The 17,391-nt window shown below is 40.7% G+C and overlaps 1 protein-coding gene across 15 annotated transcripts in view; it reads right to left on the reverse strand.

Moving 5' to 3' along the window:
• TBC1D5 (TBC1 domain family member 5) overlaps positions 1–17,391 on the reverse strand; it is a 590,389-nt gene that overhangs the window by 224,892 nt on the left and 348,106 nt on the right. For all 15 annotated transcript variants that reach the window (XM_055570013.1, XM_055570012.1, XM_055570015.1 and 12 more), the window contains one exon: positions 7,244–7,416. In XM_055570013.1, coding sequence (XP_055425988.1) covers positions 7,244–7,416 — 173 coding nt within the window. The remainder of the gene's footprint in view (positions 1–7,243; positions 7,417–17,391) is intronic.

A 17,391-nucleotide genomic window follows, 5' to 3' on the forward strand; every position in this document is an offset into this window, starting at 1 on the left:
GCATCAATTCTTCAGCGCTCAGCCTTCTTCACAGTCCAACTCTCACATCCATACATGACCACAGGAAAAACCATAGCCTTGACTAGATGAACCTTTGTTGGCAAAGTAATGTCTCTGCTTTTCAATATGCTATCTAGGTTGGTCATAACTTTCCTTCCAAGGAGTAAGCGTCTTTTAATTTCATGGCTGCAGTCACCATCTGCAGTGATTTTGGAGCCCAAAAAATAAAGTCTGACACTATTTCCACTGTTTCCCCATCTATTTCCCAGGAAGTGATGGGACTGGATGCCATGATCTTCATTTTCTGAATGTTGAGCTTTAAGCCAACTTTTTCACTCTCCACTTTCACTTTCATCAAGAGGCTTTTTAGTTCCTCTTCACTTTCTGCCATAAGGGTGGTGTCATCTGCATATCTGAGGTTATTGATATTTCTACCCACAATCTTGATTCCAACTTGTGTTTCTTCCAGTCCAGCGTTTCTCATGATGTACTCTGCATAGAAGTTAAATAAGCAGGGTGACAATATACAGCCTTGATGTACTCCTTTTCCTATTTGGAACCAGTCTGTTGTTCCATGTCCAGTTCTAACTGTTGCTTCCTGACCTGCATACAGGTTTCTCAAGAGGCAGGTCAGGTGGTCTGGTATTCCCATCTCTTTCAGAATCTTCCACAGTTTATTGTGATCTACACAGTCAAGGCTTTGGCATAGTCAATAAAGCAGAAATAGATGTTTTTCTGGAACTCTCTTGCTTTTTCCATGATCCAGCGGATGTTGGCAATTTGATCTCTGGTTTCTCTGCCTTTTCTAAAACCAGCTTGAACATCAGGAAGTTCACGGTTCACTTATTGCTGAAGCCTGGCTTGGAGAATTTTAAGCATTACTTTACTCGCGTGTGAGATGAGTGCAATTGTGCGGTAGTTTGAGCATTCTTTGGCATTGCCTTTCCTTGGGATTGGAATGAAAACTGACCTTTTCCAGCCCTGTGGCCACTGCTGAGTTTTCCAAATTTGCTGGCATATTGAGTGCAGCACTTTCACAGCATCATCTTTCAGGGTTTGAAATAGCTCAACTGGAATTCCATCACCTCCACTAGCTTTGTTCGTAGTGATGCTTCCTAAGGCCCACTTGACTTCACATTCCAGGATGTCTGGCTCTAGGTCAGTGATCACACCATCATGATTATCTGGGTCGTGAAGATATTTTTTGTACAGTTCTTCAGTGTATTCTTGCCATTTCTTCTAATATCTTCTGCTTCTGTTAGGTCCATACCATTTCTGTCCTTTATCGAGCCCAACTTTGCATGAAATGTTCCCTTGGTATCTCTAATTTTCTTGAAGAGATCTCTAGTCTTTCCCATTCTGTTGTTTTCCTCTATTTCTTTGCACTGATTGCTGAAGAAGGCTTTCTTATATCTCCTTGCTATTCTTTGGAACTCTGCATTCAGATGCTTATATCTTTCCTTTTCTCCTTTGCTTTTTGCTTCTCTTCTTTTCACAGCTATTTGTAAGGCCTCCCCAGACAGCCATTTTGCTTTTTTTTATTTTAAATTTATTTTAAATAAATTTAAAATTAAAAAAATAATTAGTGTAAAAAATGTTAATTGCAAACACTGTTTAACCTAAATAGTAAGTTGATTTAACATTTCGTGACAGAAAAACCAGTTACAGTTATTCAGGAGATAATGCACTTAAACATACAAAATAATAGCATTAATAAGCAAGTTATTACATAACATTCAAGCTTTCATAGGATCTTATTCCCGTATTTCAAGACAAATATCATCAATTCATTTAAAATTAAGCCAATTTGGAATGATTTTAGCCAATGTTTGCAATTTACATTTTTTACACTAATTATTTTTTTAATTTTAAATTTATTTTTTAATTGAAGAGTAATTGTGTTGGTTTCCACCAAACATCAATATGAATCAGCCATATGTATTCATATGTCCCCTCCCTCTTGAACCTCTCTCCCCATCCCATCCGTCTAGGTTGTTACCGAGCCCTGGTTGGAGCTCCCTGAGTCGTACAGTAGATCCCCACTGGCTATCTATTTTACACGTAGTAATGTAGTTTCCACATTACAACCTCCATACATCCCACTCTCTCCTTCCTCCCCTCCCCCACCGTGTCCGTAAGTCTGTTCCAGATGATGTCTGTGTCTCTACTGCTGCCCTGCAAATAATTCCATCAGTACCATCTAGACTCTATATATATGCATTAGTATACGATATTTGCTTTTCTCTTTCTGACTTACTTCACTCTGTAGAACAGGCTCTAGGTTCACCTACCTTATTAGAACAGACTCAGATGTGTTCCTTTTAATGGTTGAGTAATATTTCATTTATATATGTACCACAGCTTCTTTATCCATTCATCTGTCAATGGACATCCAGCTGCTTCCATGTCCTAGCTACTGTAAATAGGGCTGCAATGGACACTGGGTTACATGTGTTTTTTCAATTTTGATTTCCTCAGGGTATATTTCTAGGAGTGGGACTGCTGGGTCATATGCTGGTTTTATTCCTAGATTTTTAAGGAATCTCCATACCATCTTCCATAATGACTGCACCAATTTACATTCCCACCAACAGTGCAAGAGGGTTCCTTCCCTTTTCTCCACACCCTCCCCAGCATTTATTGTAGACTTGTTGATGACGGCCATTCTGACCAGTGTGAAGAGGTATCTCACCATAGTTTTGATTTGCATTTCTCTAATAATGAGCAATGTTGAGCACATTTTCAATGTGTTTGGTAGCCATCTGTATGTCTTCTTTGGAGAAGTGTCTGTTTATGTCTTTTTCCCACTTTTTGATTAGGTTATTTGCTTTTCTGGTATTGAGTTGTATGAGCCGATTGTATATTTTGGAAATTAATCCCCTGTTAGTTGTTTCATTTGCTGTTATTTTCTCCCATTCTGAGGGTTGTCGTTTCACCTTGTTTATAGTTTCCTTTGTTGTGTAAAATATTTTAAATTTAATTAGGTCCTATTTGTTTATTTTTGTTTTTATTTCCATTACTCTAGGAGGTGGGTCATAGAGGATCTTGCTGTGATTTATGTCATAAAGTGTTCTGCCTATGTTTTCCTCTAAGAGTTTTATAGTTTCTGGTCTTACATGCAGGTCTGTAATCCATTTTGAGTTTACCTTTGTGTATGGTGTTAGGTAGTGTTCTAATTTCATTCTTTCACATGTAGCTGTCCAGTATTCCCAGCACCACTTATATAGAAAATTCCTAGACCTAATCAGTGAATTTAACCAAGTCACAGAATACAAAATCAATACACAGAAATCACTTGCATTCCTATATACTAACAAGGAAAACCCAGTAAGAGAAAGTAAGGAATCAATCCCACTCACCATTGCAACAAAAATAGGAATAAACCTACCTAAGGAGACAAAAGAGCTGTATGAAGAAAACTATAAGACACTGATGAAAGAAATCGAAGGCGACATAAACAGATGGAGAGATATTCTCCGTGTTCCTGGGTTGGAAGAAACAATATTATGAAAATGACTATATTACCAAATGCGATCTACAGATTCAATGTGATCCCTATCAAATCACCAATGCTTTTTTTCACAGAACTAGAACAAAAAGTTCCACATTTCATGTGGACACACTAATTATTAATTCTAATGTTGTTAAATACATTTATTAACAAAAAGCAACACGTGCATTTATAGATGGCATATTTACTACATCAGGAGACTTCCACATATATTCTCACACAAATATCAGAATGCTGCTGCTGCTGCTAAGTCGCTTCAGTCATGTCCAACTCTGTGCGACCCCACAGACGGCAGCCCACCAGGCTCTGCCGTCCCTGGGATTCACCAGGCAAGAACACCAGAATGGGGGCAATTACAGAACCTTTTTCATTTCTTTAAAGAAAATATTTACTTATTTATTTGGTTGTGCCTGGTCTCTTAGTCGCGGCATGTGGGATCTAGTGCCCTGACCAGGGATTGAACCCAGGCCCCTGCATTGGGAGCATGGAGTCTTAGCTACAGGACCACCAGGGAAGTCCCAAATCTTTTTCTTAAAGATAATCACAACCATATCAGAAAGCAGATTTAATCAGATTTTAATGTATCATGTAACGGCTAAGATTGACTAAAATTAGAAACCTGGACTCAATATGGGATATAATTTCATTTTGCTAAATAAATAACCTCTTCTCCACCTTGTAAACAACTTTCTCCCAACAGCAACATATAGGAGCATCAGCAGTTATTTAGATTAATATTACTTGTATAATTTAAAACAAAACTAAGAATTTTATTTCCATGAGATAAAACCTACAACATTTATTAGGTTCAAGGACATAAAATTATTCTGTCAAACTGCTATGATGTTCCTAAAAGTTTACTCTTCACTTTTGTACTATTTCTTGAGAAGCACGCCTACAAAGGATAGCCATTATGTTTCCACTTAAGTAGAAGCTTGGATGCTTTACTGAAGAAAACACAGAAGGCCAAAGTCAGAGCTAGAAGGGCTCATGAACCACAGGGTACATCATGTTGACAGGGCAATGATATGTTAAGTCTGCAACGATAATGGCAGATAATGGAAACGAAAGCAGTGCTCACCATATACTCAAGTGTTTGTCCCCTACTGAACACTATGATTTTTATATATTATGATTTAATTTTCATAGGCACTCCATGAAGGATGTACCACTATTTTTTATTTCCATTTCACAGATGAAGAAACCAAGGCTCAGAGTGGTTAAACAAGTCTCAGTTCAGTTCAGTTCAGTCGCTCAGTCGTGTCTGACTCTTTGCGACCCCATGAATCGCAGCATGCCAGGCCTCCTTGTCCATCACCAACTCCCGGAGTTCACTCAAAGCCTATGCTTCTAACTGCCATTTTATATTACACTCATATCATCCTTTGTGCCCATTCTAACAGTCATCAGGAGGAAATATATAGATGAGTGGTACAGCTTAGGGTAGCATAAGGACACAGGCAAACTCAACCACATTGCCTCATCAAAAGAAATTATGAAATCAAATTTAATAAGTGATATAAGTAAAATCCTTGCACTACAGAATGTAATACAGAACAATTAAGAGAATGAGTGATTTCTTCAAGGATGAAAAATTGGGTATTTTAAAATAATGCATATATACAAAAATAAAGGGATAACTGAGTCAGCTACTGTTACTGCAAGCCCTGATTTTGTTAGTACTGTTAAAAAATGAAGTTGAAAAGATTAAGAGTAATTATGTCAGGGATCACAGAATTTTATTGGGAAGGTGCTGGTTGGATGTGACAGAAGTTCTATGGGTCATTATGAAGACAAAGCAGATGGGAACTAATGTCTGATAAGGAAACCAGAAGACACTGGCTAAAAATCACCATACCCAAGTCTATGCCACGACCACCGCAATGTAAAGCACCAGCTCGGCCAAAGAGGTAGCAAACAAGAGAGCATTTCAAAGAAGTGATAAACGTGTCCAGCATTGCTTTCTTTCTCCAATATTTAAGACAAATTTCTAGACCAGAAAACAAATTTCGAGGCCATAAAATGGTTTTCTGTACTTGAATAAACCAGGGCTTTGAGTGCACTGCTGCGGCTTAGCTGCTGACTCGTGTCTGAGTCTTTCGTGACCCCATGGACTGCAGCCCTGCAGGCTTCTCTGTCCATGAGGTTTCCCAAGCAGGAACACTGGAGGGGATACAAAGCTGAAAAGAATATAGAATTTGCCTCCTGACCTGGCCACTTGGTAGTTTGCAACAGAGTTTTATTCTATAATCACACATATGTTAGCCAGGCTTAAAAGTGGAATAAATGCCAGTTTGACGGTAACCCGCAGTGCTGCCCAAGACCCATGATGTCCACCGCTTTCTCCCTCCCACTGGGAATGAGAATGACTCTCAGTGATGAAGTCATGCTTAAGTCACAAAAACGCAAACAGGTATCATGGAAGCAGGAGCGCGGAGGGTGTCAGTCAGGGCTCACGGCTTCAGGAGGAGAGCAGCTAAGCAGCAGTTACTAGTGACAGACTGCGTGCCACGTGGACACGGAGACAATGCTCACCGACATGCCTTTCCTCCGTCTAAATAAACGGCTTCTGCTCTGGTTCAAAACCTGTGACTTGAGGTTCTTCCTAATTGAAATAATGAACTCATATTCATTGCGAATCTATTATGTATATCTCATAAAACCTTCTCAATTTTCCATATTCGATCTAGTTGAAAGATGTGATTTGCAAGAAACATTTACCAAGGGAATGCCCAACATCAGATATGAATGCCATACTGTTTCAATTTAAAGGATCCTTTTGCTGTCTGTAGCACTACACAACTAATTTATATTTATTAAAGTTTCTAATTTGCATACTCACATTATAAGTTATTGAATGCATACATACAAACATACACACACACTCTCATATACATCTAAGGGTGACTGGCTCCATATTCTCCTGCTACAGTATGTTACAGAAATCATCTAGCTAAAGAAGGTTAATATATTATTTTCACTGTGAGAGACATTTATCTTACTTTTAGAAATGCACTCCAAAGGGTAGAGCAGATAGGCATATTATAAGGTGGAAAGAACATGAATATATTACAGGATTGTCTGGGTACTGGGCTGCTTCACATGTGTATGATCTGTGTGACTCTGCACTTCTCAGAAGGCTTGGTTTAATGATCTACTGTTGCCATCTTCAAATTCCCACTCATTTTTTTAAAGAGCCATTTATTTTTATTTTGCACTGGGCTTTGCAGATTATGGATCCAGTTCCATCTGGACTAAATTATGATTTCACTGTTCAGTATGTGTAAGGTTATTGTAAACCCCAGGCTTCTCTGGTGGCTCAGATGGTAAAGAATCTGCCTGCAACGCAGGAGACCCATGTTCGATCCCTGGGATGGGAAGATCCCCTGGAGGAGGGAATAGCGACCCACTTCAGTATTCTTGTCTCAAGAATTCCATGGACAGGGGAGCCTGGTGGGCTATATAGTCCATGGGGTTGCGAAGTCTCGGACATGACGAGTGACTAACAGCTGCACTGTACGCCTCAGCTTCTCCCTTTGTAACAAAGGGCGGTATCAGATGAAAGACGACATCTGAAAGCAGGGAGCACGCTGTCTGGCTCACAGAACACAAAGGCGATATGGAAGAGCTACAGCCGGGACAGCGCTTACTCTTGCTTCTATGAATCCAAAACATACAGAAACCACCGTAAATCAAAATTCAGTGCTGCTGCACTTCAAATTGAATACTTACAACCCATATATCTGTGGTGCAATTTCTAGTCTGTTCAGGTGCATGTAAAGCTCAATATCATGCTTCTTCAGTAGCTGATCCTGGATCTGGTTGACTTTAGTAACAATAGCAATTGTTGGCCCCAAATCCTGTGGTCTAGCAAAGGGGATAGGAGGCATCAGGGTTTCTTTCCCCTAAACACAGGAAAAATGGAACAGGTATTATTTCAGGGTGAAATTAACAAATATAAGGCCATGACTCTTTAAAGTATTTATCCATGGAAGTTTAAAGAAGAACCAACGACTACTTTAACCAACTCAGGACAAACGCTTCAAATGTGGAATAACAAACTGACTGCCACATAAATGACTGTGCTCATAAAGCAAAGGCCGGGAAAAACCTTCTAAAATATGTTCTAATTGCGTTCCCTTGACCAGTTTCTTTGGTGGCATTCAGTCTTTTAAGACAATGTTGGCTGGAGGTCGTCTGTCTAGTCTCTCTGTGTGTGGCCAGAGTGCCTCAGCAGCCTCGGCACCTAAGTGAATCCTCTGAGGAAACATGCTTCTTGTGGCACAAGAATTAAACATGAAAAAAAAACAACCCAGTCATTGAAAACTGTCTTACTTTGAGCTCTTAAAACAATTAAAAAAAGTCAAGAAATAAAGTACACTAATACTAAAAAAGAAGGCTCTCTCTGAATGTCCTTTGATCAATTTAAACAGCTGGACAGACAGTCCTCTGTGACAACCTGGAGGATGGGAAGGGCTTGACGGGTGAGGGGAGGAGAGTCACGATGGAGGGGCATGGATACCCTTCTGTGTGAAAGAGACCAGCACACCACTGCAGGATAGCTACCCTCCAGTCAAAAATAAATGAAAAAAAAAAAAAAAAACTTAAAAAAAAAAAAAAAAAAAACAGCTAGGTAGAAAGATTTTTAAATTCTCCAGATCAAAAGTGTAGCTGACTTAAAAAAAATCTACACAGGCAGTACAACTTCCCTTCCTGCCACCCCATACCCTGTATGAAGACAGACAGATCTCTGACTCTGTGTAATACTTTCACGTAAACTTTAGCTACCCCCTCAAGTCTGATGCTCAGTCGGTTCAGTCGCGCAGTCTGTCTGACTCTCTGCGACCTCATGGACTGCAGCAAGCCAGGCCTCCCTGTCCATCACCAACTCCCGGAGCTTGCTCAAACTCATGTCCATCAAGTCAGTGATGCCACTCAGCCATCTCATCCTCTGTCGTCCCCTTCTCCTCCTACCTTCAGTCTTTCTGAGCATCAGGGTCTTTTCCAATGAGTCAGTTCTTGGCATCAGGTGCCCAAAGTATTGGAGTTTCAGCTTCAGCATCAGTCCTGATGATATACCGTAATATTCTAAGTCTGATCTTTCTTCTCATATTCAGTCCCCAAGTTCTGCCTCTCTGCATCTACGCTCCCTCTCTCAATGGCCGCCTGTTGCTCATCCTCAGGCTCCTTCTCGAGTTCACATTCTATTCTATTCTATCACGCTCTATTTCGCGAATGCTGCTTTTCCACATGGTTCTGGTGTCAGGTGAACCCTCTACTTATATACAGTTCCCTGAGTGAGCTCAGTCATTCACAGTGCTACAGTCAAAGTTCTTTTTCCAAAGACTTTCTAATCTGTATTCATATCTAGAGCTCTAGGCCACCTGCCATAGGCTCAAATGCTGGTGAAGAATCTCAGACAGCCCAAAGGCTTCAAATCCACAGGCCCACAGCGGTGCTCATCATCTTCTGCTCATACTTGCTCACGCTTTCCCAAGTCTAACGCAACCCATCCTCCAGTAAGAGCACCCAGTTGGCCAATTTTAGCTCCTCAGAACCACTGAGGGGACTTCTGTATATGCTGCTTCTCTGCCTGGAACAACCTGATTAGGGGACCGAATTACTCCTTCCCTCCTGCTTTAAATGCATCTTGCAAACTGCCTGGTGATCTATCTAACCCAGGTATTAGACTGTACCAGATTACCTTCCTTATACTTTTAATTTTTTTCCTTTTTTGGTAATGCCTTGCTGTATGTGGGATCTTACTCCCGAATCAGGGATCAAGCCCATGCCCCTGCAGTGGAAGCATGGAGCCCTGCCTACTGGATCACAAGGGAAGTCGCTCCTTCAGTTCAGTGCAGTCGCTCCGTCGTGTCTGACTCTGCAACCCCACGAACTGCAGCACACCAAGCCTCCCTGTCCATCACCAACTCCCAGAGCTTGCTCAAACTCATGTCATTGAGCTGGTAATAACATCCAATCACCTCTTTATCTGTTGTCCCCTTTGCCTGCCTTCAATCGTTCCCAGCATCAGGGTCCTTTCCAGCGAGTCCATTCTTCGCATCAGGTGGCCAAAGTATTGGAGCTTCAGCTTCAGTGTCAGTCCCTCCAATGAATATTCAGGACTGATTTCCTCTAGGATGGATTGGTTGGATCTCCTTGCAGTCCAAGGGACTCTCAAGAGTCTTCTCCAACACTACAGTTCAAAAGCATCAATTCTTTGGCACTCAGCTTTCTTTATGGTCCAAATCTCACATTCATACATGACTACTGGAAAAACCATAGCCTTAACTAGATGGACCTTTGTCGGCAAAGTAGTCTCTGCTATTTAATATGCTGTCTAGGTTTGTCATAGCTTTGCTTCCAAGGAGCAAGCATCTTTTAATTTCATGGCTGTAGTCACCATCTGCAGTGATTTTGGAGCCCCAAAAATCAGCCCCCCAAAATAAAGTCTGTCACTGTTTCCATTGTTCCCCATCTATTTTCCATGAAGTTATGGGACCGAATGCCATGATCTTAGTTCTTGAATGTTGAGTTTTAAGCCAGCTTTTTCACTCTCCTCTTTCACCCTCATCAAGAGACTCCTTAGCTCCTCTTCACTTTCTGCCATAAGGGTGGTGGCATCTACAAATCTGAGGTTATTGCTGTTTCTCCTGGCAATCTTAATTCCAGCTTGTGCTTCATCCAGTCTGGCATTTTGCATGATGTACTCTGCATAGAAGTTAAATGAGCAGGGTGACAATATACAGCCTTGACATACTCCTTTCCCAATTTTGAACCAGTCCCTTGTTCCATGTCTGGTTCTTATTATTGCTTCTTGACCTGCATACAGATTTCTCAGGAGGCAGGTAAGGAGGTCTGGTATTCTCATCTCTTTAGGAATTTTCCACAGTTTGATGTGATCCACATAGTCAAAGGCTTTAGCAAAGTCAATGAAGCAGAAGTAGATATTTTACTGGAGTTCTCTTGCTTTTTCTATGATTCAACAGATGTTGGCAATTTGATCTCTGGTTCCTCTGCTTTTTCTTAATCCAGCTTGAACATCTGGAAGTTCTTGGTTCACATACCGCTGAAGCCTGGCTTAGAGAAGTTTGAGCATTACTTTGCTAGTCTGTGAAATGAGTGCAGCTGTGTGGTAGTTAGAACAATCTTTGGCATTACCTTTCTTTGGAACTGGAATGAAAACTGACCTTTTCCAGTCTGGTGGCTTTCTGAATTTTCCCAATTTGCTGGCTTATTGAGTGCAACACTTTCACAGCATCATTTTTTAGAATCTGAAATAGCTCAACTGGAATTCCATCACCTCCACTCACTTTCTTTGTAGTGATGCTTCCTAAGGCCCACTTGATTTGTCACTCCAGGATGTCCGGCTCTAGGTGAGTGATCACACCATCATGGTTATCTGAGTCATGAAGATCTTTTTTGTACAGTTCTTCTGTGTATTCTTGCCACCCCTTATCTTCTGCTTCTGTTAGGTCCGTATCATTTCTGTCCTTTATTGTGCCCATCTTTGCATGAAATGTTCCCTAGCTAGTTCTAATTTTCTTGGAGAGATCTCTAGTCTTTCCGATTCTACTGTTTTCCTCTATTACTTGGTGTTGATCACTGAGGAAGGCTTTCTTATCTCTCCTTGCCATTCTTTAGAACTCTGCATTCAGATGGATATATCTTTCCTTTTCTCCTTTGTCTTTAGCTTCTCTTCTTTTCATGGCTCTTTGTAAGCCCTCCTCAGACAATAATTTTGCCTTTTTGCATTTCTTTTTCTCGGGGATGGTTTTGATTGCTGCCTCCTGTACAATGTTAAAAATCTTCATCCATAGTTCTTTAGGCACTCTAACAGATCTAATTCCTTGAATTTGTCATTTCTACTGCATAATCATAAGGGATGTGATTTAGGTCTTACATGAATGGTCTAGTGGTTTTTCCTACATTCTTCAATTTAACTCTGAGTTTTGCAACATGGAGTTCATGAACTGAGCAACAGTCAGTTCCCTGTCTTGTTTTCGCTGACTGTATAGAGCTTCTCCCAAAGAAGGCAATGGCAACCCACTCCAGTGTTCTTACCTGGAGAATCCCAGGGATGGAGGAGCCTGGTGGGCTGCCGTCTATGGGGTTGCACAGAGTCGGACACGACTGAAGCAACTTAGCAGCAGCAGCAGCACTAGAGCTTCTCCATATTCAGCTGCAAAGAATATAATCAATCTGATTTTGGTATTGACCACCTGGTGATGTCCACGTGTAGAGTCTTCTCCTGTTGTTGGAAGAGGGTGTTTGGTATGACCAGTGTGTTCTCTTGGCAAAACTCTGTTATCCTTTGCCCTGCTTCATTTTGTACTCCCAGGCCAAATCTGCCTGTTTCTCCAGGTATCTCTTGACTTCCTAATTTTGCATTCTAGTCTCCAGTGATGCAAAGGACATCTTTTTTGGATGTTAGTTTTAGAAGGTCTTGTTGTGGCCGACTCTTTGCGACCCCATGGACTGTAGCCTACCAGGTTCCTCCGTCCATGGGATTTTCCAGGCAAGAATACTGGAGTGGGTTGCCATTTCCTTCTCCAGGAGATCTTCCCAACCCAGGGATCGAATCCAGGTCTCCCGCGTTGTAGGCAGACGCTTTACCATCTGAGCCACCGGACACCTGTAGGTCTTCATAGAACCGTTCAACTTAAGCTTCTTTGGCATTAGTGGTTGGGGCACAGACTTGGATTACTATTATACTGAATAAATTGCCTTGGAAATAAACAGAGGTCCTTCTGTTGTTTTTGCGAGTGCGCCCAAGCACTGCGTCTCAGAGCCTCCTGTCGACCGTGAAGGCCACCCCATCTCTTCTGTGGGGCTCTTGCCCACAGTTATAGCTGTAACGGTCATCTGAATTGAATCTGCCCATTTCAATCCATTTTAGTTCACTGATTCCTAAAATGTCCATGTTCACTCTTGCCATCTCCTGTTTGACCACTTCAATTTACCTTGATTCATAGACCTAACATTCCAGGTTCCTATGCAACATTGTTCTTTACAGCATCAGACTTTACTCCCATCACTAGACACATCCACAACTGGGCGTTGTTCTTTGGCTCAGCCTCTTCTTTCTTTCTGGACTTATTTCTCCACTCTTCTCCAGTGGCATACTGGGCACCTACTGACCTGGCGAGTTTATCTTTCGGTGTCCCATCTTTTTGCCTTTTCATACAAGTCACAAGATGGCAGAGCCCCTCTTTAGACATTTTCAAGAGGGCCTCATTATTTTCACTCCAGGAAAAACAAAACAATCCAAATTCTTTAGCCAGGTGGGCAGTCTTTCCCTCACGTGGTCAGCCTGCTCTCACTGTGCTTGCAGAAACCCTGGTCTGCCATTCTCTACGTGAAGCATCCCTCCCAGTGTTTCCCCTGAAGGGGCCCCACGCGTACTGTCAGATTTGGCTCAAGTGTCCGGTCCCAGTTCAGTCCATCTTCCCTGCTTTGCTACTTCTCTGCCTCCTAAACTGTGAAATCTCTAAAAGGAGTATCAGCTTTTTGTCACTGGAGCAGATTCAGCGACATAAAGAAGGTAAAGCTCTTGCCTGCACCATTTGGAAGAAAGAACTACACAGAAAAAAAGCCTGGAATTCGCCCTAGAGTCGTGACTAGGCAGGGTGGCAGAAAGCTCAGGAGACAGGAGGGGGGCGCTTGTTAAGGACAGAGGAGGCTTATGGGAAGGGGCTCCATCTGCTGCCCAGCATCATTTCCAGTCTTAAGATGAAACACAGCCCTTTGGACTTTCTACAGTGCCTGCCCTAGTGTACTTAGGTCTAAAGGTCAGAAGACTACATTAAAATTTAGAGCTCAACTTGTTGATAATTTGTATATAAAAGAGAAAGGGAAATCTCCATATTGCCATCATTTACTATAAAAATAGTAAAAATCCAAGACTCTTTTTCCTGATTTTGTAACATCCAGTATACTCTCTTCAAATAACAGGATGCTTTAACTTAAGAAGATTTCCCCTAACAGAATACTTCATTAGGATGGTGCAAAAGTATTTGCAGTTTTACATTACTGAACTTTGCCATTTGATATGTATTTAAATAAATATGGTTATGGTATACATTATTTTAATGTGTCTTTTTCACTTTATGTTTTTATGCTAATGACATTATTTGCTGGGTATTTACATTTATTTCATTTTAGACTAAGAAAATGATAGGAGTAAGGACTTCACAGGTGTTGCTAGTGGTAAAGAATCCATCTGCCACTGCAGGAGACGCAAGATCCCTGGGTCGGAAAGATCCATCCCCTGGAGATAATGGCAACCTGCTCCAGTACTCTTGCCTAGAAAATCCCATGGACAGAGGAGCCTGGTGGACCACAGTCCATGGGGCAACAAAGAATCAGACACGACTGAGCACACACACACGGAAATGATGTTAAGACAAAAAGCAAATCTGATCGATTTTCTTATTCGAGTTCAAAATGAGTTGTAAAGCAGTGAAGACAACTCACATCATCAACAGTGCATTTGGCCCAGGAACTGCAACGAACATACAGCACAGTGGTGGTTCAAGAAGTTTTGCAAAGGAGATGAGAGCCTTGATGGTGAGGGCATACTGGCTGGCCTTCGGAAGTTGACAATGACCCACCAACCCGTTTCTCTTATGTCTCCAGCACTGGCAGGCGGGTTCTTTACCACTAATGTTATCAGTGGTCCACAAATCAAAAAAAATTCATCACTTTGAAGTGTCGTCTTCTCTTTTTCTATGGAACAACGAACCATTTCTGAGACAAAAAGCGTATTTTATATGACAACCAGTGATGACCAGCTCAGTGGATGGGCCGAGAAAAAGCTCCAAGCACTTTCCTAAGCCAAACTTGCACCAAAAAAAGGTCATGGTCACTGTTTGGTGGTCTGCTGCCCGTCTGATCCACTACAGCCTTTTGAATCCTGGTGCAATCATTATATCTGAGAAGTATGCTCAGTAAATCAATGAGATGCACCAAAAATTGCAAAGCCTGCAGCCAGTACTGGTCAACAGAAAGGGCCCAATTCTCCACGACCATGCCCAACTGCATGCCACACAACCAGAGCGTCAGAAGTGGAATGAATTGGACTAGGAAATTTTGCCTCACCCACCATATTCACTTGACCTCTCATCAACAGACTACCACTTCATCAACCATCTCAACAATTCTTTGCAAGGAAAATGCTTCCACAACCAGCAGAAGGAGGAAAATGCTTTCCAAGAGTTTGCCGAATCCCAAGGTATGGATTTTTATGCTACAGAAGTAAACAAACATTTCTTGTTGGCAAAGATGTGTTGATTGTAATGGTGCCTATTTTGATGAATAAAGTTGTGTTTGACCCTAATTATAATGATTTAAAATTCCCAGTTAGAAACCGCAATTACATTTGCAGCAACCTAATATAATATCTCTTAAATTTAAAAAACTTGAAAGCAATCTCTCTGGTCATTTAAATGCTAAACTGCATAGCATATCTAATAGGAAAACTGAAACAATAAAGATAGAGTTAATGAAAACCACTTATCTTCAGGATTTCTTATGATGAAGAATGCTACCTACATTGAACATAAAGCTGTGATTGTCTCGTCTCATTTGATGAGACGCACACCATGACCAACAGCACTAGAGAGCTTTTCTGACCACTGCTTAGTGGCAGCAAAGTGTGTTTTACAGATCAGTGCCAGGCCACAGAGTGAGTGATACAGTGAGATGACGATTTCACACCACTATGAAACCAACACATTGCTTCCTTCATCACGAAAGCCTTATAAAAGGAACGTCACTGAACGAGGTGGTGTGCACCGCGATATAACTGAATTTTCCATGGAATTAGAAGACCTGAAAGAGGGATATAATAATTTCTAGCCTTCTTCTTTAAAAGATGACAGCATCATGAAATAGAAGACAAAGGGTAGGATGAAAAGAGAGTCACGAGATATGCTTTTCAGGGACACACGATGCACTGATACACAAAAATAACAGATACAGATTCTCAGAGGTCATATCTGCGTGTTCTCTGATTACGTGTCTTTGTGTAGTCTTAGCCATTTTCATATGATTCCGTGAAAGCAACATGGATAAGTACAAGTAAAAACTGGCAGCCCTCACATTTTATCACTCAGTTTCTCAGATACTCTGAATCAGTTATAAAACACAAAATGACCACGGTGTAAAACGATCATGAGGCCTATAATTAAATGTATTCAAATACTCTGCTCAAAATCTGATTTTCACATAAGTCTCTTTACCAAATCACCTGCTGAAAATACACTGTTCATCACATGTGCTTACAGCACGCTTCCCCTCTAATCATCCTTACAGAATAGAGCATGGTGATATATTGCTGGAGGAAGACTATCACTTAGGCTAGGACTTGACAAACTTTCTCTGCAGAAATGGTAAATGTTTGAGGCTTTCCAAGCCACACCGTCCGTGCTGCAATCACCCAGCTCTGCCTTTGTAATGAGAGAGCAGCTGAAGACAGTAAGTAAACAAATAGGCGTGGCTGTATCCCAACAAAACTTTTTTCTGGATGTGGAAATTCGAGTTCCCCGTAATCTGCATGTCACAAAATATTATTTCTCTTTTGATATTTTTTCAACCATTTAATAATGTAAAAGCTAATTTTAACTCACAAGCTGTACAAAAACAGATGGCAGGCCAAATTGGCCTGCAGGCAGTAGTTCGTCCTGACCTCGACCAAAGGCATAAAAAGCATTAGTTATCCATCTCATTGGCTAAGAGATAAAGCGAAAGAACTGAGTGATACACGGTTTCTAACCAGAACGCATTCAATTATACTAATATAAAAGAAATTAGTCACATAGAAAATAATATACCCAAAACTCTTAACACAACAGACCTTGTCAGAATAATCTGTAATCTTCCCAATATTGTGCTATAGCAATGAAAAGGCCAGAATGATCCCTAAGTTAGCATATATATTTGTTTAAAATGACAGTTAATTTGGCAATTCCACTCCTAGAAATATGCCAAGAGAAATGAAAACATATGTTCACAAAAAGTTTGTACATAAATGTTCAGAGCAACATTATTTTTAATAGTTAAAAAGTGAAAAGAACCCAAATGTCTACCAACTGACATATGGAAAAATAAAATGTGACATATATGTATGCAAGGAAATATTATTCAGCCATGAAAAGGGATGAAGTACTGACACATGCTACATCCCAAATAGTGAAAACACTATTCTAAGTCAAAACAGACAGTCACAAAGGTCACATATTGTATGATTTCATTTACGTGCAAGGTCCAGAACAGCAAGTTCAAAGAAACGGAGGATACATTAGTGATGCTGGATGTTCTGGGGAGGGGGAAGGAGGGGTGACTGCTAGTGGGGACAGGGTTTCCTTCTAGGGTGCTGAAATGTTCTGAAATTAGAAAGTGGAGATGCACGCACCAACTCTGTGAATTGTTAAAAACCACTAAATTGTACACTTTAAAAAGGTGAATACTATGGTATGTCATTTCACAAAAATTACAATTAAAGAATAAAGCTGAGAGAGAGTAAGGATAAATATTATTGCTGCTAAACATATAAATTCAATTGAGTGATGCATCAGTAAAACAACCTACTGGGTACAGTTTACCTACATGCTTCAGGGCCTGTCTCCTCACCAGGACAGCAGAGATCAAGTAGATAAATACACTTCTCATTCAAAATTTATAGCAATTTTTAAGAAATTATATTGCATGCATAATTTATACACATATAAAAGAAAGTTTCTATTTTATTTACATGAAAATTTTTATATTACCTTTGTAAATCTGTCAATAATTAGAGGCATGATTTAGAACCCCAGTTCAAACTTATTTCAGAGGCATTTTTATATTTTTGTTTTCATAGTGATAATAATGGCTTTTGT

This window comes from Bubalus kerabau, chromosome 2 (assembly GCF_029407905.1).
Source record: "Bubalus kerabau isolate K-KA32 ecotype Philippines breed swamp buffalo chromosome 2, PCC_UOA_SB_1v2, whole genome shotgun sequence".
Classification (NCBI taxonomy): domain Eukaryota; kingdom Metazoa; phylum Chordata; class Mammalia; order Artiodactyla; family Bovidae; genus Bubalus; species Bubalus kerabau.